We start from the raw sequence: 23379 nt of genomic DNA, 5'->3' as shown, positions 1-23379 counted from the left end.
CTACTTATAGACAACTATCCAAGAGAGTTGTAAATTCAAACAAATAATTTTTAATAAAAAAGGACCATTGAAATTTTATTACTGGGAAAAATGGATTCAAAATTAGTATTCTGTGATGCTCAATTTAGAAACAATGTGGGTTTTTCTGCACTTATTTCACTTAGCAATGTATCGTAAAATAGAGCTACTTGATTGTCTGAACTTTGGCCAGCCAAGGAGCTGGTAAAATGTGGTACTTTGCTCATGTACAATGTTCCTAGCTTGTCTTGAGGGGAGGGGGGTAAAAATAAGTGTTTGAGAACATTTTTCTTGATGAGTCACAGTCCTTTTGTACCACAGAATATAGCAACAACAATGGCCTTTGCATGTGTGTTGAGTTTAGATTTACTGAAAGTTTTTAACTTGTACTGTATTAGTATTGTAGTGCATGGCCTATTGAGGTCCCATAACAGCTGGATAGGGAGAACCTGCCCTAGTAAGTACACTATGCAATGAAAGCAAGCAAAAACCTAAATTGACATTCCCACAGGGATGAATGATAAATGTCTAACTACTTTGCAGTCTCATCACTGGATCACCACTGGTGACTAAAAAAGAGTCTTAATTTCCCCACCCCTTCTCTTTGCGGTCAGAATTTAATAGAGGAATAGGGTCGCAAAAGCGGCCCTTGCTTCTTTCATTATCCATTTATCAGAGTTTACTACAGCCCTGTGTCTTCATTTGGTCCTGCAATGATAACATCCAGTCCAACATTCACATAATCACAGCAGCATTTTTTTCAGCTCAGTGGTGACATCTGCATGTATGACCTGTAACTACTGAGGCCAGTGATTGGCTGAAGTGGTCTGGGATGGATGGGCAAGGCTTCATAGCTGCAGGTCCATTGTGAGTAATTTAATGGTTATCTCTTCATTTAAAAAAAGTCCCAGCAGTGAGATTACTATCAGTCATTAGAAGGGACCATAATTTTTTACCTGACTGCTGTTGGGACTGAATGGAGTAGCATGATCACACATGCAAGTACAGTTCTTAACTAGCTTTGTTAGTACATTTATAGAGAGAATCAAGTAGCATTATACATGTAACGCCATTCCACTCCATTCCTTCCTCAATTGCACTGGGGAGATCCAAAATCAGAACTGCCTACTCTAATTTCTTTGACAGTCCTGTGGTAAGACCCCCAACAATCAGAAATATATCACATTTTCTATGGATATGGTTAGAGTGGAACAAAAATATTCAAATAACTGTTGTGTGACTGCCAAACCAATGTCCTGAGACCCTCCTAGGTGCGAACATCCCTAGTACCTTTTCTAATTGGTCCGGCATGCATTATATCTCAAATATGACATGCTGAGCCTACTAATCAGAAGAGGCACTGGAGATACCCAAAAGTAAGGGGAGGTTTTGGTCCACTGGCCATGGACTACATATGTGACCGCTGGACCAGGGTCATCTAAATCTTTTTGCTCAACTCTTACAGGTATAAATGTCTTTTGTGTGAAATATGCAAATTGTCTCTTCAGAGAGGAAGAGGACTAGATAAGTTTTTCTTTGCTCATGAGAGTACAATGCTCAGCTATTTTCATCAGTCCCATTCCCTAGTATTTGGTAACATTAACAAAAATGACAGAGAAACACTTCAATTTTGACATAAAAATTTATCATAGGCACAATATATTTTTGTGCGAAGATCATTGTTAAATGCTTCATGAGTTTCATGGCTTAACCCTGCTGTTCTATTCGTTTCCACTATACACTTGTACTGCTCCGGTCATTTTTGACCGGACCTATTAAAGCATTTTAGCAACCAATTTAAAGGGAAACTGACACCTCATTTTTTGCATATTAGCTGCTGCCACCACCATTAGGGGCTTATCTACAGCATTTTACAAAGTAACCTGAAAGATTAAAAAAACTAATTAAATTATACTCACCCAGGGGTGATCCGGTGCAGTCCGGGTCTGATGGGTGTCACAGGTCCAGGACCGGCGCCTCCCATCTTCATGCGATGACGTCCTCTTCCTTGCTTCTATTGCGGCTCCTGTGTAGGCATACTGATTTGCCCTGTTGAGGGCAGCGTAAAGTACTGCAGTGCACAGGCCTTAGGCCTCTCTGACCTTTCCCGGCACCTGCGCACTGCAGTACTTTGCTCTGCCCTCAACAAGGCAGAGAATTATGCCTGCACAGGAGCTGCGACAGAAGCAAGGAAGAGGACGTCATTGCATGAAGATGGGAGGTGTCGGGCCCGGACCTGCGACACCCCTGGGTGAGCAAAATCAAAACTTGTTTTTCTTATCTTTCAGCTTACATCAGGGGCTTATCTACAGCATTATAGACTGCTGTAGATAAGCCCCTAATGGTGGTGGCAGCAGCTTATATGCGAAAAATGAGGTGACAGATTCCCTTTAAGCAATTTTAGTTTTGTAAAATATTACAGGTAGAATTATGTTTCTATCATTGCCTCTTGCACATATGCATTCTCTGAAAGAATTGGCTATAACCTTTGTAACTAAAATAAAGACCATACTAATCTATTTAGATAAGTTTTTATACTTTTAATTTTCTAAGTTTTCATTTTTTTTTCATGTCTTTTAACCCCTTAAGCCCCGAGGGTGGTTTGCACGTTAATGACCAGGCCAATTTTTACAATTCTGACCACTGTCCCTTTATGAGGTTATAACTCTGGAACGCTTCAACGGATCTTGGCGATTCTGACATTGTTTTCTCGTGACATATTGTACTTCATGTTAGTGGTAAAATTTCTTCGATATATCTTGCGTTTATTTGTGAAAAAAACGAATATTTGGCGAAAATTTTGAAAATATCGCAATTTTCCAACTTTGAATTTTTATGCCCTTAAATCACAGACATATGTCACACAAAATACTTAATAAATAACATTTCCCACATGTCTACTTTACATCAGCACAATTTTGGAACCAAAATTTTTTTTTGTGACGGAGTTATAAGGGTTAAAAGTTGACCAGCAATTTCTCATTTTTACAACACCATTTTTTTTTTAGGGACCACATCTCATTTGAAGTCATTTTGACGGGTGTATATGATAGAAAATACCCAAGTGTGACACCATTCTAAAAACTGCACCCCTCAAGGTACTCAAAACCACTTTCAAGAAGTTTATTAACCCTTCAGGTGTTTCACAGGAATTTTTGGAATGTTTAAATAAAAATGAACATTTAACTTTTTTTCACACAAAATTTATTTCAGCTCCAATTTGTTTTATTTTACCAAGGGTAACAGGAGAAAATAGACCCCAAAAGTTGTTGTACAATTTGTCCTGAGTACGCTGATACCCCATATGTGGGGGTAAACCACAGTTTGGGCGCATGGCAGAGCTTGGAAGCAAAGGAGCGCCATTTGACTTTTCAATGCAAAATTGACTGGAATTGAGATGGGACGCCATGTTGCATTTGGAGAGCCCCTGATGTGCCTAAACATTGAAACCCCTAACAAGTGACACCATTTTGGAAAGTAGACCCCCTAAGGAACTTATCTAGATGTGTGGTGAGCACTTTGACCCAACAAGTGCTTTACAGAAGTTTATAATGCAGAGCCGTAAAAATAAAAAATCATATTTTTTCACAAAAATGATCTTTTCACCCCCAATTTTTTATTTTCCCAAGGGTGAGAGAAGAATTTGGACCCCAAAAATTGTTGTGCAATTTGTCCTGAGTACGCTGATACCCCATATGTGGGTGTAAACCATTGTTTGGGCGCAGGGCAGAGCTTGGAAGCAAAGGAGCGCCATTTGACTTTTCAATGCAAAATTGACTGGAATTGAGATGGGACGCCATGTTGCATTTGGAGAGCCCCTGATGTGCCTAAACATTGAAACCCCTAACAAGTGACACCATTTTGGAAAGTAGACCCCCTAAGGAACTTATCTAGATGTGTGGTGAGCACTTTGACCCAACAAGTGCTTTACAGAAGTTTATAATGCAGAGCCGTAAAAATAAAAAATCATATTTTTTCACAAAAATGATCTTTTCACCCCCATTTTTTTATTTCCCCAAGGGTAAGAGAAGAAATTAGACCACAAAAGTTGTTGTGCAATTTGTCCTGAGTACGACGATACCCCATATGTGGGTGTAAACCATTGTTTGGGCGCATAGCAGAGCTCAGAAGGGAAGAAGCGCTATTTTACTTTTCAATGCAAAATTGACTGGAATTAAGATGGGATGCCATGTTGCGTTTGGAGAGCCCCTGATGTGCCTAAACATTAAACCCCCCCACAAGTGACACCATTTTGGAAAGTAGACCCCCTAAGGAACTTATCTAGATGTGTTTTGAGAGCTTTGAACCCCCAAGTGTTTCACTACAGTTTATAACGCAGAGCCGTGAAAATAATTTTTTTTTTTTTTTTTCACAAAAATGAAATTTAGCCCCCAGTTTTGTATTTTCACAAGGGTATCAGGATAAATTGGACCCTAAAAGTTGTTGTCCAATTTGTCCTGAGTACGCTGATACCCCCTATGTGGGGGGGAACCACTGTTTGGGCGCATGACAGAGCTCGGAAGGGAAGGAGCGCCATTTGGAATGCAGACTTAAATGGATTGGTCTGCAGGCGTCACGTTGCATTTGCAGAGCCCCTGATGTACCCAAACAGTACAAACCCCCCACAAGTGACCCCATATTGGAAACTAGACCCCCCAAGGAACTTATCTAGATGTGTTGTGAGAACTTTGAACCCCCAAGTGTTTCATTACAGTTTATAACGCAGAGCCGTGAAAATAAAAATTATTTTTTTTTTCACAAAAATGATTTTTTAGCCCCCAGTTTTGTATTTTCACAAGGGTATCAGGATAAATTGGACCCTAAAAGTTGTTGTCCAATTTGTCCTGAGTACGCTGATACCCCCTATGTGGGGGGGAACCACTGTTTGGGCGCATGACAGAGCTCGGAAGGGAAGGAGCGCCATTTGGAATGCAGACTTAAATGGATTGGTCTGCAGGCGTCACGTTGCATTTGCAGAGCCCCTGATGTACCCAAACAGTACAAACCCCCCACAAGTGACCCCATATTGGAAACTAGACCCCCCAAGGAACTTATCTAGATGTGTTGTGAGAACTTTGAACCCCCAAGTGTTTCATTACAGTTTACAACGCAGAGCCGTGAAAATAAAACATATTTTTTTCCCACAAAAATGATTTTTAGCCCCCCAAATTTTTATTTTCCCAAGGATAACAAGAGAACTTGGACCCCAGAAGTTGTTGTTCAATTTGTCCCTAGTACGCTGATACCCCATATGTTGGGGTAAACCCCTTTTTGGACGCACGGGAGAGCTCGGAAGGGAAGGAGTACTGTTTTACTTTTTCAACGCAGAATTGGCTGGAATTGAGATTGGACGCCATGTCGCATTTGGAGAGCCCCTGATGTGCCTGAACAGTGGAAACTCCCCAATTCTACCTGAAACCCTACCCCTAACCTCACCCCTAACCGTTTACTGAACATTTTCTGACAGTCATAAGTGCCACGTATATAAGTGCCACGTATATAAGTGCCACGTATGTAAGTGCCACGTATGTAAGTGCCACGTATGTAAGTGCCACGTATGTAAGTGCCACGTATGTAAGTGCCACGTATGTAAGTGCCACGTATGTAAGTGCCACGTATGTAAGTGCCACGTATATAAGTGCCACGTATATAAGTGCCACGTATATAAGTGCCATGTATATAAGTGCCACGTATATAAGTGCCACGTATATAAGTGCCACGTATATAAGTGCCACGTATATAAGTGCCACGTATATAAGTGCCACGTATTTAAGTGCCACGTATTTAAGTGCCACGTATTTAAGTGCCACGATATTTCAGTGTCACGTATTTCAGGCACTGAAAAATACGTGGCACTTAAATACGTGGCACTTAAATACGTGGCACTTAAATACGTGGCACTTAAATACGTGGCACTTAAATACGTGGCACTTAAATACGTGGCACTTAAATACGTGGCACTTAAATACGTGGCACTTATATATGTGGCCACTGAAATATCGTGGCACTTATATACGTATATACGTATATAAACGTATATTTCAGTGCCACGTATTTCAGTGCCACGTATTTCAGGTTAGGGGTAGGGTTAGGGTTTTTTGTTTTTTTCTTGTTTTCTTGTGTTTTTCTATAAAAACGCATGCGTTTTACCGCGTTTACATGCATTTTTTTCACACATGCGGTTTTTTTAAAAAACGCATGCAGATAAAAACGCAAGTGTGAAACCAGACTAAAAGACGCTTTTTATAGCAAAAAAGTTTTTGCGTCTCCACATTTTGAGACCTATAATTTTTCCACATTTTGGTCCACAGAGTCATGTGAGGTCTTGTTTTTTGCGGGACGAGTTGACGTTTTTATTGGTAACATTTTCGGACACGTGACCATTTTTTATCACTTTTTATTCCGATTTTTGTGAGGCAGAATAACCAAAAACCAGCTATTCATGAATTTCTTTTGGGAGAGGCGTTTATACCTTTCTGCGCTTGGTAAAATTGATAAAGCAGTTTTATTCGTCGGGTCAGTACGATTACAGCGATACCTCATTTATATCATTTTTTTATGTTTTGACGCTTTTATACGATAAAAACTATTTTATAGAAAAAATAATTATTTTGGCATCGCTTTATTCTCAGGACTATAACTTTTTTATTTTTTTGCTGATGATGCTGTATGGCGGCTCGTTTTTTGCGGGACAAGATGACGTTTTCAGCGGTACCATGGTTATTTATATCCGTCTTTTTGATCGCGTGTTATTCCACTTTTTGTTCGGCGGTATGGTAATAAAGCGTTGTTTTTTGCCTCGTTTTTTTTTTTTTTTTCTTACGGTGTTTACTGAAGGGGTTAACTAGTGGGCCAGTTTTATAGGTTGGATCGTTACGGACGCGGCGATACTAAATATGTGTACTTTTATTGTTTTTGTTTGTTTTTTTTAGATAAAGAAATGTATTTATGGGAATAATATTTTTTTTTTTAATTATTATTTATTTAGGAATTTTTTTTTTTTTTTTTTACACATGTGGAAATTTTTTTTTTTACTTTTTTACTTTGTCCCAGGGGGGGACATTACAGATCGCTGATCTCACAGTGTGCACAGCACTCTGTGAGATCTCCGATCTCACTTACAGCCGTGCAGGCTGCAGCTTTCATCTGCAGCCTGCTCCGACCCGGAAGTGCTCCCTGCAGGACCCGGATACAGCCCCTCGGCCATTTTGGATCCGGGGCCTGCAGGGAGAAGACGTTCGGTACGAGGTGACTACATCACCTTGTACCGATCGTCTCAGGGAAGCCCGCAGGGAGCCCCCTCCCTGCGCGATGCTTCCCTGTACCGCCGGTACACCGCGATCATGTTTGATCGCGGTGTGCCGGGGGTTAATGTGCCGGGGGCGGTCCGTGACCGCTCCTGGCACATAGTGCCGGATGTCAGCTGCGATATGCAGCCGACACCCGGCCGCGATCGGCCGCGCTCCCCCCGTGAGCGCGGCCGATCGCGTATGACGTACTATCCCGTCACCGGGAATTAAGGCCCACCCCACCTCGACGGTATAGTACGTCATACGGGATTAAGGGGTTAATATAACTTACATCAAACAGGTATAGAATACACTTTGTTCAATCACTTATTGGAGTATGAAGCACTGAGCTAAAATAGTCTTGTCTCCACATCTAAATTTGTTATTTTACTAAATTTATATGAACTTGAATAACTTATTCCTCAGATTTGGAATGGAACAGTGGGTTTCTGTAAAATAAAAAATAACATAAAAAATGTATTTTGCATTGAATGCTGTTTAAATGTACAGGGTGGGCCGTTTATGGGGATACACCTAAATAAAATGGGAATGGTTGGTGATATCAACTTCTTGTTTGTGGCACATTAGTATATTGGAGGGGGAAAACTTTTCAAGATGGGTGGTGACCATGATGGCCATTTTGAAGTCAGCCATTTTGGATCCAACTTTATTTTTTTCAATGGGAAGAGAGTCATATGACACATCAAACTTACTCAGAATTTCACAACAATGGTGTGCTTGGTTTTAACATAACTTCATTCTTTTCACGAGTTATTTACAAGTTTGACCACTTATAAAATGTGTTCAAAGTGCTGCCCATTGTGTTGGATTGTCAATGTAACCCTCTTCTCCCACTCTTGACACACTGATAGCAACACCGCAGAAGAAATGCTAGCACAGGCTTCCAGTATCCATTGTTTCAGATGCTGCACATCTCGTATCTTCACAGCATAGAGAATTGCCTTCAGATGACCCCAAAGATAAAAGTCTAATGGGGTCAGATCAGGAGACCTTGGTGGCCATTCAACTGGCCCATGATGACCAATCCATTTTCCAAGAAACTGTTCATGTAGGAATGCTCGGACCTGACACCCATAATGTGGTGGTGCACCATCTTGCTGGAAAAACTAAGGGAACGTGCCATATTCAGTGCATAAAGAGGGCAACACATCATCATGTAGAAATTTCAGATACCCAGTGGCATTGTTTCCATTGATGAAGAATGGCCCCACTATCTTTGTACCCCATATACCTCACCATACCATAAATTTTTGTGTTCCAATTTTTGTGCTTCCTGGAAAGCGGATTGGTTGTCGTGGGACAGTTAAATGGCCACCAAGGTCTCCCGATCTGACTCCCTTAGACTTTTATCTTCGGGGTCATCTGAAGGCAATTCTCTATGCTGTGAAGATACGAGATGTGCAGCATCTGAAACAATGGATACTGGAAGCCTGTGCTAGCATTTCTTCTGTGGTGTTGCTATCAGTGTGTCAAGAGTGGGAGAAGAGGGTTGCATTGACAACCCAACACAATGGGCAGCACTTTGAACACATTTTATAAGTAGTCCTAAACTTATAAATACTAAGAAAAGGAAAATATTGAAGGGACCCGTTGAAGCGCAGCCGGGGCGAAATTACCTTCGTCCTACTCTGTAACCCTGCACCCTCAAATGTACCTGCCGTCTTTGATGTAATGTCCTCGGCCCAAGATTTGGGGAAATTAAAGGACTTTTAAAGTAACACAACTTGGTGAGTGCCACATATTCAATTTTTTATTTTCTAAGTATAGTGTGCAAGTTGATATATGATGTTGAGCACCACAATACAAGTGTGAATTACCACCTGCGAAATGGTCAGATGGACTATGCATTCACGGTTTATTAGTTGCCACTGAACCTGGCGCCGTTCTGTCTTTTTCTTCAAAATATTACCTAAACTTATAAATAACTAATGAAAGAATAAAGTTACATTAAAACCAAGCACACATATAAGGAGCTGGCAGAACGCACCAAATAATATAACGGAAGCTATAAGGTGCGTTCGCAGTCCGGGGTCCACAGTGCAAAGATATTACCTGCTGCTCGGTAATGACAGACAGTATATGGCAGTAGAGTAAAACACACACAGGTTAACATCACACAGTATGAATTAGAGACGGACCCTGTTGCATCACAGAGGCGCAATATCGCTGAATGAATGCTAGTGTTCGGTCACAGGACTCTGCCCCAAGGACACTGGGTTAGAGTCCCTCTAGACCCACTAGTGCTCGGTGCCGCACCTGCGGTGCTAGGGAAAGTTAAATAATAGATTTAGCACACTGAGTGCACACAGCGCTGCTCTGACAGACACTGCTAACCACCCTAACTAAGGACTGGAAAGCACACTAGTTGCGTACGGCACTGCACTGGCAAATGCTGCTGAATTGATATTGTACTCGTGCTCTGTGCAGGATGCACTATCTTGTGCTGTATTTGCTCCAGACACCCAACCACAAAACAACACTAGGGAGGGGGATGATTAGGATCTTTCACCAGATAACATACACGCCTCCACACACACAATTTCTGTTTATATTCGCGCATGGCCGAGCGGCCATGTGAACCTTTTATAGTTGCAGCCTTTTGGGACCTTGCCAGTAGTCCAATCAGAGCCACTTGAGGACCTGAGCATGGGACCTCCGGCTTCCAATGAGAGGTTGTCCCACGGGCATGCTCAGTAGACAAAAAGCAGGACTTAGTCCCAGCAACAAAAAGGCAGCACACTGTAGCATCGTAGCATGCAAACATGAAAAATGAAAATTGAACAGCAACACAGTACAAGAAATATGAATATGAAGTTCAGTGCATAAATTGGCCAATTTATGTGTACCTGGAGACACGTTAAGGCATTTCTTGTTTTCCAGGACCTAGCAATGCTTTTTCTCACTTAGAATAAAGAATTCATCTGTATGAGAGCATAAATCCTCTGTTAGACTAAAATCTCTGTGGAGAGGTAGTGGTCCTGCTGGAATTAAAAACACCTGTGGCTATAAGGCGGAGTGCTCAGTCACAAGGCTAATGTGCTGCCTTTTTGTTTTGAGGGTACATGAGTTGGTGACTCAGCACCTGTCCACACTTAGTCTATGTTTGGATGTGACGGTCAGTTTTTTTAAGTTTGTATTCATCAGCCTTGACACCTAACACACCATTGTTTTTCTTGTGAAATTTTCAATAAGTTTGATGTGTCAAATGACCCTCTTCCCATTGAAAAAAATAAAGTTGAAACCAAAATGGCAGCCATGGTCACCACCCATCTTGAAAAGTTTTTCCCCTCCCATATACTAATGTGCAACAAACAGGAAGTTGATATCACCAACCATTCCCATTTTATTTAGATGTTTCCTTATAAATGGCCCACCCTGTATATACATTTGCCAACCATAAAATACATGAATGTCCGGTTGTTTGCAGGAGGAAGCATTCTTGATAAACTACTTCTTGATTTGGCTGACTGGGTACCTTTCGATTACATTAATGCGTCCTAATGGGGCATATGAATGAGTTGAACAAGTTTAAGTGAATATAGACTTACATATGAATTTGTATATAATTGGATGTTCTTCATTTTGCTGAAATTAAGATTTATATTGAGAACGCTAAAATGAAAATTATTATAACTGCATTTACTTTTCTTTTATTCATAGGATGTGGAATTCCTTAAGCATTTAAAGAAACCAAGATTATGGAGCAGAGCTTTGAGACCATTGGACTGAATTTACAAAGGCATTGCCATACATAGCTAAAATGTGTTTCGTGGGAACTGTGATGAGTGGACATGAGTTGAATTTTTTGAAGGATATTATTTAATAACATCAAGTGAAACTATTGGGGGGACCATATCCCCCCATTTTTATTTTATTTTTTTTATTTTTTTATACCTTAGTTTTTTGGTGAGGGTATGGCCAAACCTTTTTTTAGTCTACAGAAATTTCTAAGGCGGGCTCAATTTTTTCTCTTCTTTCTCACCATTGCTTACTTAATGGCTGGAAGTCTGTTACTTCTACAAAGATCTTACTTGGTAATTCAACAAAATAACCGAGGAACTTCTAATGTCCAGGGCTCTGCAATTGATGGTTTGATGCCTCTTGATAGATATCTGGAACAAAGGATGTTTCGGTCTTCATACTGGAATACAAAAGGATTAGCAGGTGGAAATATTCAAGAGAAACCAGAAACAAATGCTTTACTTGATCAGCCAGTTTGGTTGATATCACGAAACTCAGAGTTACGACAGCTGAGAAGAAGATGGTTTCATAATTTTGTGAATGATCGAGAACCTGCTCAGGCTGCAAAAGACAAACTACAGAAGCACACAACTGTAAATATAGGTAAATCTATCATCTTCATTATTATCATCATATTTTAAATTTTTTCATCCAGGAAAATTATCAGAACATAAAATAATATAATATTCAATTTATTTTGAATACAAAAGAAAAACGGCCCTTACCAAATCGATAAAGATACAAGTCCTTTATTCCTTATTTCAGGAAATGGACAGGGTATGCAGGGAGGAAGAAGAATGTTGGAGATGCAAAAACCCCTTTAAGTATAAAAATATGCTTACTAAAATGAAAATTTTGTTAAGGCAAACTATGAGGTGCAAATTGGAAACTCTGTAGTGTTGTCTTCTCTTGTGCAAGGACCCCTTAACTTAAAGGGGATATCTGGGACTTTGTAAAAAATAAAAGTGCCTAAACGCTAACAGCCAGGTAGTTGTCTTCATAAAACGATAACAGACCGCTCCTGCCGGCGGTTCATCTGCCACTGTTGATCTCACGTTGACAGAGCTGCAGCTTCTTTTCCGCCCTGCTCTGTCGATGGGACGTGACTGCCAACGTCTTGCTGATTGAAAGATTGTTCTCCCAGTTAGGCAGCTGAGATCTGGCTGTCAATCAAAATGACATCGGCAGTCCCACCCTATCAACAAAGCAGTAAAGAAGCCGCTGCTCTGTTGATGCTGTATCGCCGGCAGGAGCTGTCTGTGACCACTCTGTGACCGGGAAGAACGGTGGCCACAACAGGCAGGTAGGTACCAGCACTTTTTTTTAAAAAAAAGTCCCAGATATCCCCTTTAAAGAGGAATATATCCATCGTTCTGTTATTATTACTGAATTCACTGTAAACATCTCTTAGAAATGATTGGATCCACTTATTATGGCTTGCGATAAGTAAGTAACTGAGTCATTTTGTAGCCAGTATGACCTGTCAGTGCTTGTTCCAGCCTACACTTACATGCTGACAGCTGAGTATAAAATATTATTTTTTCTTAACATTGTAATTTCTATGTTCTTGTCCTCAAGATGAAAAGGTAAAGGGATAAATGTATGATTTGGGAAAAAATAAATATATTTCCATAGTATGTTGTTGATCTTCCTCCAAATTTTTTTTTTTTTTTTTTAATTCCACAAAAACCTCATGTCTGTATGTTGGTAATTTAAACATGATGCTTCTCTATAAACAGCTCCACACAACATAATTTGTGAATGGGAGTTTAGAAATTAAATAAAGGTTTGTTTGAGTCTTTTCTTTAAATCCTTTACAATTAAATGATTGGAAAATATTTAAAAAAATCTTTAAAGGGAACTTGTCAGATATACATGGGATATACCTGCAGATTTGGGATATACCTGCAGATATGTCCCCACAGCGTTTGAGAGAAAATTAACTTTATTCTCCCCTGCAGCATTCGATTTCAGTCATGGGGGTCGCGCTGGTGCTGGTTCAGTCACCGCTGTGAGAATACAGAGCCCTGACTGACACTGGATCTACATTGGGGCTGGCTGCCAGTCAGGAGCAGGGATACGGTTACAGCCGCCTTTCTTTATATGATAGATATTTGGTTTTTTATGCTCAATCAAAACCATTAGTGACATGTATTTGTGTGTAAGGTTATATTCACAGTGGGTTCAGCTGTTTTTTTATTAATGTTTTACACTGTCAGAATAGCTTTATTCTTTCGTATATAAAGCAAAATGAGCAATTTAACACTGTAAGCTGAATTGTGTGTGGTACAAAGAGGGAAGCCAAGGTTCTGTTGTAACAATACATTTTTAGCAAACTGCAGCAATTCTTTGTGAAACCGATACCTTGCATCATTGGACAGACTGAGGCTGTCCTAAAAGGCACAATGAGCTGAATGTATCATAAATCGCTTTTAAAAAATGAGGAACAATAGGCCTTGTTTTTCTGATGGATAGAGGGATTCATTAGAATATGGCAAAAAAGAATGTTTATCGTATATACTCGAGTATAAGCCGAGATTTTCAGCCCACTTTTTTGGGCTGAAATTGCCACTCTTGGCTTATACTCGAGTCATACCGGGGGTCGGCAGGGGAGGGGGAGCGGGGGCTGTCTAAAAATACTCACCTAGTCCAGGCGCGGTCCCTGCTTCCCCGGCGCCGGCAGCAGCAGCTTCAGCTTCTTCCTGTACTCAGCGGTCACATGGTCCTGCTCATTACAGTAAATGAATATTCGGCTCCACCTCCCATATTCATTACTGTAATCAGCGGTACCATGTGACCGCTGAGTACAGGATGAAGCGCTGCGGCGGCGGGGAAGCCGGATCTACATAGCGGCGGGACCAGGTGAGTATACGGGGAGGGGAGTGCAGCGCTGCGCGATAGTCACCTGCTCCTCGTTCCGGGCGCCTATCTGTCTCCAGCAGTGACGCTGAGGTCAGAGGGCGCGGTGACGTGGTCAGTGCGCGCCCTCTGCTGAACGTCAGTGCTGGAGACAGATCGGCGCCCGGAACGAGGAGCAGGTGACTATTGAAAGTGCCGGGGGCCTGAGCGACGGAGAGGTGAGTATGTGATTTTTTTTTTTTTATCGCAGCAAATGGGGCAAGTGTCTGTATGGAGCATCTATGGGGCCATAACGTTCCTGCAGCACTATATGGGGCCATAACGTTCCTGCAGCACTATATGGGGGCCATAATGTTCCTGCAGCACTATATGGGGCCATAACATTCCTGCAGCACTATATGGGGCCATAACATTCCTGCAGCACTATATGGGGCCATAACATTCCTGCAGCACTATATGGGGCCATAACATTCCTGCAGCACTATATGGGGCCATAACATTCCTGCAGCACTATATGGGGCCATAACATTCCTGCAGCACTATATGGGGCCATAACATTCCTGCAGCACTATATGGGGCCATAACATTCCTGCAGCACTATATAGGGGCATAACATTCCTACAGCACTATATGGGGCCATAACGTTCCTGCAGCACTATATGGGGCCATAACATTCCTGCAGCACTATATGGGGCCATAACAATCCTGCAGCACTATATGGGGCCATAACATTCCTGCAGCACTATATGGGGCCATAACATTCCTGCAGCACTATATGGGGGCCATAACGTTCCTGCAGCACTATATGGGGCCATAACATTCCTGCAGCACTATATGGGGCCATAACATTCCTGCAGCACTATATGGGGGCCTTAACATTCCTGCAGCACTATATGGGGCCATAACGTTTGTGCAGCACTATATGGGGCCATAACGTTTCTGCAGCACTATATAGGGGCATAATGTTTGTGCAGCACTATATGGGGCAAGTGTCTGTATGGGGCCATAATTAACGTTTGTAGGGCACTACGGCATATGGGGCAAGTGTCTGTATGGAGCATCTTATAGGGCCATAACGTTTGTGCAGCACTATAAGGGGCAAATATCTTTATAGAGCATCTTATGGGGCCATAATCAGCATTTGTGCAGCATTATATTGGGCAAATGTGTCTATGGAGCATCTTATGGGGCCTTTATTAACCTTTATGCAGGATTATATGGGGCATATTTTAATATGGAACATCTTATGGGGCCATAATGAACAGTATGGAGCATTATATGGGGCTCCTGATTCAATATGGATATTCAAAGACACTTAACCTACTGATGTCTCAATTAATTTTACTTTTATTGGTATCTATTATTACTTTTGACATTTACCGGTAGCTGCTGCATTTTCCCCCCTAGGCTTATACTCGAGTCAATAAGTTTTCCCAGTTTTTTGTGGCAAAATTAGGGGGGTCGGCTTATACTCGGGTCGGCTTATACTCGAGTATATACGGTACTTATGCAGACATTGACTAGAAAAAGAGTAGACCTTGGAATGGGGTAATTTTGTTTCTTTCATAGGGTCCATCTGTCCATGTAAGTTAGCTAAGGGGCACCGAGTCTTGTTCATATACTCCTGAATTGGATCTGGATTAGGCTACGTTCACATTTGCGTTGTGCGCCGCAGCGTCGGCGCCGCAACACACAACGCAAACAAAAACGCAGCAAAACGCATGCACAACGCTGCGTTTTGCGCCGCATGCGTCCTTTTTTTGATTGATTTTGGACGCAGCAAAAATGCAACTTGCTGCGTCCTCTGCGCCTGGACGCGTGCGCCGCAGTGATGCATGCAGCGCAAAACGCAAGTGCGACGCATGTCCATGCGCCCCCATGTTAAATATAGGGGCGCATGACGCATGCGGCGACGCTGCGGCGCCCGACGCTGCGGCGCAGACCGCAAATGTGAACGTAGACTTAGTCTATAATGTACATTCTGTTTTTCTTTCATGCACAAAACCTTCAACCAGTAATAGTTCTCTGTGAACCACTGGGTGTAATAGATGGATGGCAAAACCATTACCAGTTTATATCAATTTACGCAGCATTTATTTTTTTAAACCAGTACTGTTATGGTCCATTTCATGTCTTTGTTAAAATGACATTTGTGCAATATTCAGTTAGTTAAAGTGGTGTTTCAATGCTCTACTGGCTATATTGTTAGATCTATTTTTTCTATTTCTTTAGGGGAATCGATTTTGTTGGCATTTGTGATTTTTGTAGACGTTCGATCATTTGCTATCTTTTGCTAAATTTCCTCTCACTAATTTTTAGAGGTTGCAGTTTCCCAAGGCTTATCTGCATTAATTAGTTTGATGAAAGTTAGGCATCCTGTGCACATTATTTCGTTAATTTTATTCTTATGGTTAGATGAGGACTATTGTATATGTCTCACCAGAAAACCTCTATTGTAAGCTTATCTGTTGAGCTTTATTTTCACAGTTTGTTTCAAGAAGTAATTTGAAAAGTTAAGGTGCAATAATATGGCTAGGAATTGCCAATGTTAGTTTCACCTTTGTTGTATGTTAAGCTATACTTTAGTATTTACAGTCAACGTTCTTTATTGCAAGAGATGAATGTTTGAGTAGTATAAGTTCTCGAACAGCTGACATCTGGCACTAAGTGCCAGGAGTGCTCACCCACTGCTGTTGGCAGTTTAACCTCCTAAATGCTTCACAGAAATTTATAATGTAGAGCCGTAAAAATAAAAAAATCCTTTTTTTTTCCTCAAAAATAATTTTTTAGCTCGCGATTTTTTATTTTCTCAAGGGTAACAGGAGAAATTGGACCCCAAAATTTGTTGTCCAGTTTGTCCTATGTACGCTGATACCCCATATGTGGGGGGACCACTGTTTGGGCACACATCGGGGCTCGGAAGGGAAGTAGTGACGTTTTAAAATGCAGACTTTGATGGAATGGTCTGCGGGCATCATGTTGCATTTGCAGAGCTCCTGATGTACCTAAACAGTAGAAACCCCCCACAAGTGACCCCATTTTGGAAACTATACCCAAGGAACTTATCTAGATGTGTGGTGAGCAATTTGAATGCCCAAGTGCTTCACAGAACTTTATAATGCAGTGCCGTGAAATTAAAAAATCTTTTTTTTTCCACAAAAATGATTTTATTAGCCCCCAATTTTTTTTTGTTTTTGCAAGGGTAACAGGAGAAACTGGGCCCCAAAAGTTGTCCAATTAGTCCTGAGTACGATGATGCCCCATATGTGGGTGTAAACCACTGTTTTGGCACACGACAGAGCTCATAAGGCAGGGAGCACCATTTGACTTTTTGAGCTCAAAATTGGCTGTTGCGTTTGGAGACCCCCTGATGTACCTAAACAGTGGAAACCCCCCAATTCTAACTCCAACCCTAACCCAAAAAACCCCTAACCCTAATCCCAACCCGATCCATAATCCAAATCACAACCATAACCATAACTCTAATCACAACCCTAACCCCAAAACACCCCTAACCCTAATCCAAACCCTAACCATAACCCTAATCAAAACCCTAAACCCAACACAACCCTAATCATAATCTCAATCCTAATCTCAAACCTAACCCTAATCCCAAAACACCCCTAAACCTAATCCCAACCCTAACTTTAACCCTAATCCTAAACCTAACCCTATTCCCAACCGTAACCCTAATGCCAACCCTAACCCTAATGCCAACCCTAACCCTAATACCAGCCCTAACCCTAATCCTGACCCTAACCCTAATCCCAACTCTAACCCTAACTTTAGCCCCAACCCTAACCCTAACTTTAGCCTTAACCCTAACCATAACTTTGGCACCAACCCTAACTCTAGCCCTAACCCTAACTTTAGCCCCAACCCTAACCCTAACTTTAGCACCAACCCTAACTCTAGCCCTAACCCTAACTTTAGCCCCAACCCTAACCCTAATTGGAAAATGGAAATACATAGTTTTTTATTTTATTGTTTTTTCCTAAATAAGGAGGTGATAAGGGGGGTTATTTATTATTTTTTCTATTTTGATCACTGTGATAGGATCTCACAGTGACCAAAATAAAACAAAAGGAAGAATCTTCCTCTGTCGGCAGGCAGATCACGGCCATTTTCTTACCGGAGGAAGAAACTGGCGGCCAGGAGGGGACACAGGAGGACCCAGGGACACTGGTAAGTATAACTGGGTCCCCGATCCCCCTATTTCTCTGTCCTCTGATGTGCAATCACATCAGAGGACAGAGAATGACAGACATCTCTTTTTTTTAGGTTGCCGGTAAATGGTTAATTACCGGCGATCACAAAACAGGGGTCGGTAAAAACCGACCCCAATCATGTTCTTTGGGGTCTCGGCTACCCCCGGCAGCCGAGAACCCAAAGATGTGCCGGCCGGTGGGTGCACTGCGCATGCGCCCGCCATTTTTTTCCCGGAAGAAGATGGCGGTGCCCATCGGGAGCCACTAGGAGCACCGAGGGACACGGGTAAGTATCGGGGGGGCGATCGGGGACCCCATTTTTCTGTCCTCTGATGTGCGATCACATCAGAGGACGGAGAAATTAAATGGGAAATCGCAGTTTGTTTGTTTTTTGTGGCCGCCGGTAAATGGTTAATTACCAGCTATTGCAACCCGGGGGTCGGTAAAAACCGACCCGAATCATGTTCTCTGGTGTCTCGGCTACCCCAGGCAACTGAGACCCTCAGAGAAAATCCGACTCTGGGGGGTGCTATACACTTTTTCCACAGCGCCATTAATTAATGGCGCTGTGGTTTAAGTACCCTTAACTACCGTTGTTAAAAGGCGTATCGTTAAGGGGTTAAATAAATATTTGTATGAAAAAAATAAAATAAAAAAATGCACATATTTAGTATTGCCGTGTTTGGAATGACATGACCTATAAAACTGTCACACTAGTGAACAACATAAAAAAGGCAGAAAACGATACTTTATCATCATACTGTCAAACAAAAAGTGGAATAAAACGCAATCAAAAAGAATATAAATAAGCACAGTACCGCTGAAAACATCTTGTCGTGCACAAAGCATGCCGCGATACAGCTCCATCAGCGGAAAAATAAAAAAAAATATAGCTCTCAGAATAAAGCGATGCAAAAAGTTATTTTTTTCTATAAAAGTTTTTGTGTAAAAATAAAAAATATAAACATGGTATTTCTGTAATCGTACTGACACGAAGAATAAAATTTTACCACACGCAGAATGCCATTCCCCCCAAAAAAATCCCGAATTGCTATGTTTTGTAAATTCTGCCTCCCAAATATCATTATAGAAAGTGATCAAAAAATGCCACGTGTCTGGAAAAGGTACCACTAAAAACGTCAACTCGTCCCACAAAAAAACAAGCCATCACATGATTTTGTTGTTCTGTTGTTGTGGAAAAAATATAGCTCTCAAAATATAGTGATGCAAAAAACATTTTTTGCAATAAAAAGCATCTTTTAGTGTGTGACAGCAGTCAAACCTAAAAACCGGATATAAATCTGGTATCGCTGTAATCGCACTGAACCGAAGAACAAAGTCGCCTAATCACTTATATCGCATGAGGAACAGCGTAAAAAATAGATAAAACCAATTCTTCACCTGCTGTTGATTTTTTCATTCTGCCTAACAAAGATCGCGGTAAGACTTGGCACCCATTTATCCTGCTCTCTGCGATGAGTACTTACACTGGGGTTTTCATGTAAATCCTTGAAATATCTGATTCAGATGGAACCCTCTATGGAAGATTCCCTATAATAAGGCACTGTGTACTCCATCTGACCTGTGATCCTGCGATTTCCATCTTTTTAGGATTTCATATAAATGCCATCGGCCACAGTTTTGTGCACTTCTGAAAAGGACACCGCTCAGCAGAGGCCATATGGATTCCAGAATAAGGCCGGTGTCACACTTGCGAGAGCAATGTGAGAAACTCGTGCAAGTCTCTCGCATCAATACCCGGCACTGCAGACTGTGCGGTTGCATGTATTTCTATACAGCCACACGCTCTGGTCTTGATTGTCGGCAGCAGTGCCGGGTATTGATGCAGGAGACATGTGCAAGTTTCTTGCATTGCTTTTGCAAGTGTGACCCCGGCCTAACTCTGCTGCCTTACTATAGTGAATGTACCCCTCGAGGGTTTCTTCTGAATCACGTCACTTAGAGATTTAGATGGAAACCCCAAAGTAAGTGCTCAGCGTAGAGCGCCGGATAAATGTGATTCCAAACATTATGTAAAATGTTCCCAATAAAAGCTTCAACTCAATCCATAAAAGAAAGCCCTCACTAAGGTCTGTCATCTGGAAAAGCAAAATGGATCCTCACCATCCAAAACAAATTCAGCAAATTCCCTGCTCCCAAATCCCAATACGCCCTCTCTTCTGAGCCCCACAGTGTACCTAATCCACATATAGTGTCCACATCTTTGGCATTTCTGAAACGATGAGAGCCCACCTTACTTATGGGTGCTTGTCACTAGTGTTACGGATCTTCAACACAGGACTAAAGTAGAAAGTGGAAAACTGACTCTGCACTATGACTAGGCTGAAACCCTACGATGGAGTGGGCGACCCATTCCTTGCGAATAGACCCACCGATGATCCTAGGTTAATCTCAAGCAAAGACCTATAGATAAGGGGAAGGGGTTCCCTAAAAGAACTAAGGACTGGGTACAAAAACGGGTCACCTCCTAATAGAAAACAAAGAGAAGGCTACAGGAACCAATAGAAAACAGAAACTAAGGCTAGCAGAACCAGAGGTACCAGCACTGCACAAATCACACACACAGAAGACAAAGCAAAGCACCAAGCTAGAGCTCAAGCATATAAACACTGTTGCCCAGCAAGGACTGGGAGGCAGGTGCTGGTTAATAAAGAGTGATACAAACACCTGACCCAAGAAAAACCGAGCACCAGAGGAAAAAGACCAGCAGCCAGAACTCCACAAGAAAATGGCGGATAGTCAGAAACTAAACAGATTCTAACAGTACGTCCCCTTTATCCTCTAGGCCGGGCCTTATTCGGAAATCTCCTGTGAAAAGCCTTAATTAACTTTCAGACTGATACGTCCACAGCTTTCACCCAGGAATTGTCCTCGGGACTGAAACCCTTCGAGGACACAAGATACTGTAACCCTCCTCTATGCCACCTGGAATCAAGAATGCGTGAAATCTCAAACTTGCAGTCTTCATCAATTGGAGGAGCAGACGGCATAGCCCCCTTATCTGTCGTGTCAACCTTCTTCAGCAAAGATACATGAAAAACTGAATTAATTTTCCAGGACGAAGGAATGTCTAATCTCACCGCTGCCGAGTTGACAATGTGAACCACTTTGAAAGGTCCTAAAAACTTCGGCCCCATCTTTTTAGAAGGGATCTTCAAAGGCAGAATCCTAGAGGACAACCAAACCATATTCCCAACAACAAATCTCACCTCCCTTCTTCTCTTGTCAAAAAATTTCTTAGACCTCCTATTAGCCTGTTTAAGATTATGGCACACACTGGTCCAAACCCTTTCCAAATTTTCAGAAAAACTCTCCTCCTCAGGCACTGCCGCCCCAGTCCTAGAAAAAGGACCGAAAGATGGATTCTTCCCAGAACAACAAAAGAAAGGATAACACCCAGCCGAAGAAGACGTATGATTATTGAGAGCAAACTCAGCTAATGGTAGATATTCCGGCCACATCTCCTGATTGTCCGCTACAAAACATCTCAAAAACTGCTCAACGTCCTGATTCTTCCTCTCGGTCTGTCCATTGGATTGTGGATGATAGCCTGACGAAAATGACAAATGAACCTTAAGACGTTCACAAAAGCCACGCCAAAAGCGAGCCACAAACTGTGGCCCCCTATCGGAGACAATGTCCGTGGGAACACCATGGGGTCTGACAATCGTTTTTACAAATGCCCTGGCAAGTGTCTTAGTGCAGGGTAATTTATTGAACGGGACCAGATGACACATCTTAATAAACCGGTCCACAACAACCCAGATAACAGAAAAACCCTCAGAGACCGGCAGGTCAGTGATTAAATCCATTGCAAGATGCATCCATGGAGAACTAGGAACCTCTAACGGGCAAAGCAACCCTGCTGCCGGAGCATGAAAAGCCTTAGACCTAGCGCACACGGTACACTGACGCACCCACTTGACAATTTCTCTTAGCCACCCCAGCCACCAGAAACTCCAACTGATTGACTTTCTTGTTTCGGCAATCCCTGGATGACCCGCCAAACAAGACTCATGACATTCCGTAAACAGAGCTCTTCTCAGGGCTTTAGGCACAAATTATTTCCCATATGGAGTGTTAGTTGGTGCCGCATCCTGGGCTTTAAAAATGCTATTTTCCAACTCAGAACCTAATGCTGCCACCACCACCCCTCTCTGCAGAATAGATTGTTCCTTTTCAGTATTAACCGCTAGGGAGAAACTTCGAGACAAAGCATCAGCTTTAACATTTTTTGTCCCAGGGATATATGTCACAGAGAAATGGAACCAGGCAAAAAACAATGCCCACCTAGCTTGACGGGCATTCAAACATTTAGCAGCATCCAGATAGATCAGGTTCTTATGATCAGTAAAGACTTGTATAGGATGTCCAGCGCACTCCAAAAAATGTTGCCAATGCTCAAACCCAAGCTTAATAGTCTGCAATTCTCAGTTCCCAACATTGTAGTTGAGCTCCGCCTCTGAAAATTTCTTAGAAAAGAAAGCACAGAGATGCTCCCCATCCTCTCCCTCCTGGGACAGAACAGCCCTCACTCCAACGGATGATGCATCTACCTCTACCAGAAAGGGCTTAGTCTCATCTGTCTGGACCAAAACAGGAGCAGAGCTAAACCTCTCCTTGAGATGCTCAAAAGCCTCGAGAGCCTCGGGACCATTGGACAGTATTGGAACCCTTCTAAGTAAGATCAGTAAGGGGTTTTACGATAACAGAAAAGTTCTTTATGAATTTTCTATAATAATTAGCAAATTGCCTCTTCAGAGAAAAAGAGGACTTAAACTCTATAGCGCCACCTGTTGGAAGTAGCGATCCTACAAGTCACAATCACCCTTTTCACGAGTCTTGCAATATGACTTAGGATAAAAGCCAAATCAGTATCTCAATTCGCAGACATGATGTTTCGGGCTGTTGGTCCTCGTCAGTGTGAAGCATGAGAACTAATTTGGCTAGGTGAGAGGTTCTGGACAGGGGTTTAAGGACAGGGGTTTAAGGGGCAACGTTTCTCCTTATGGAGAGTGACATACCACCTCTTTCTTGTCAAGGTAAGGAGGCTTATTCACCATGCAATGCTCCTCTGGGAAATATAATATGCAAATTGCCTCTTCAGAGAAAAAGAGGACTTAAACTCTATAGCGCCACCTGTTGGAAGGAGCCATCCTACAAGTCACAATCAACCCTTTAACGAGTCGTGCAATATGACTTAGGATAAAAGCCAAATCAGT

The 23379-nt window shown here is 42.0% G+C and overlaps 1 protein-coding gene across 2 annotated transcripts in view; it reads left to right on the top strand.

Moving 5' to 3' along the window:
* The window catches only part of WSCD1 (WSC domain containing 1), a 428603-nt gene that overhangs the window by 114209 nt on the left and 291015 nt on the right, over positions 1-23379 (top strand). For both annotated transcript variants that reach the window (XM_077294396.1, XM_077294397.1), the window contains exon 2: positions 10989-11672. In XM_077294396.1, coding sequence (XP_077150511.1) covers positions 11243-11672 — 430 coding nt within the window. In that variant the 5' untranslated portion in view covers positions 10989-11242. The remainder of the gene's footprint in view (positions 1-10988; positions 11673-23379) is intronic.

The sequence above is a fragment of the Ranitomeya variabilis genome, chromosome 3 (genome assembly GCF_051348905.1).
Source record: "Ranitomeya variabilis isolate aRanVar5 chromosome 3, aRanVar5.hap1, whole genome shotgun sequence".
NCBI classification, from domain to species: domain Eukaryota; kingdom Metazoa; phylum Chordata; class Amphibia; order Anura; family Dendrobatidae; genus Ranitomeya; species Ranitomeya variabilis.
The sequence above is the reverse complement of the archived record's forward strand: the minus strand, read 5'-3'. Positions and strand labels throughout refer to the sequence as shown.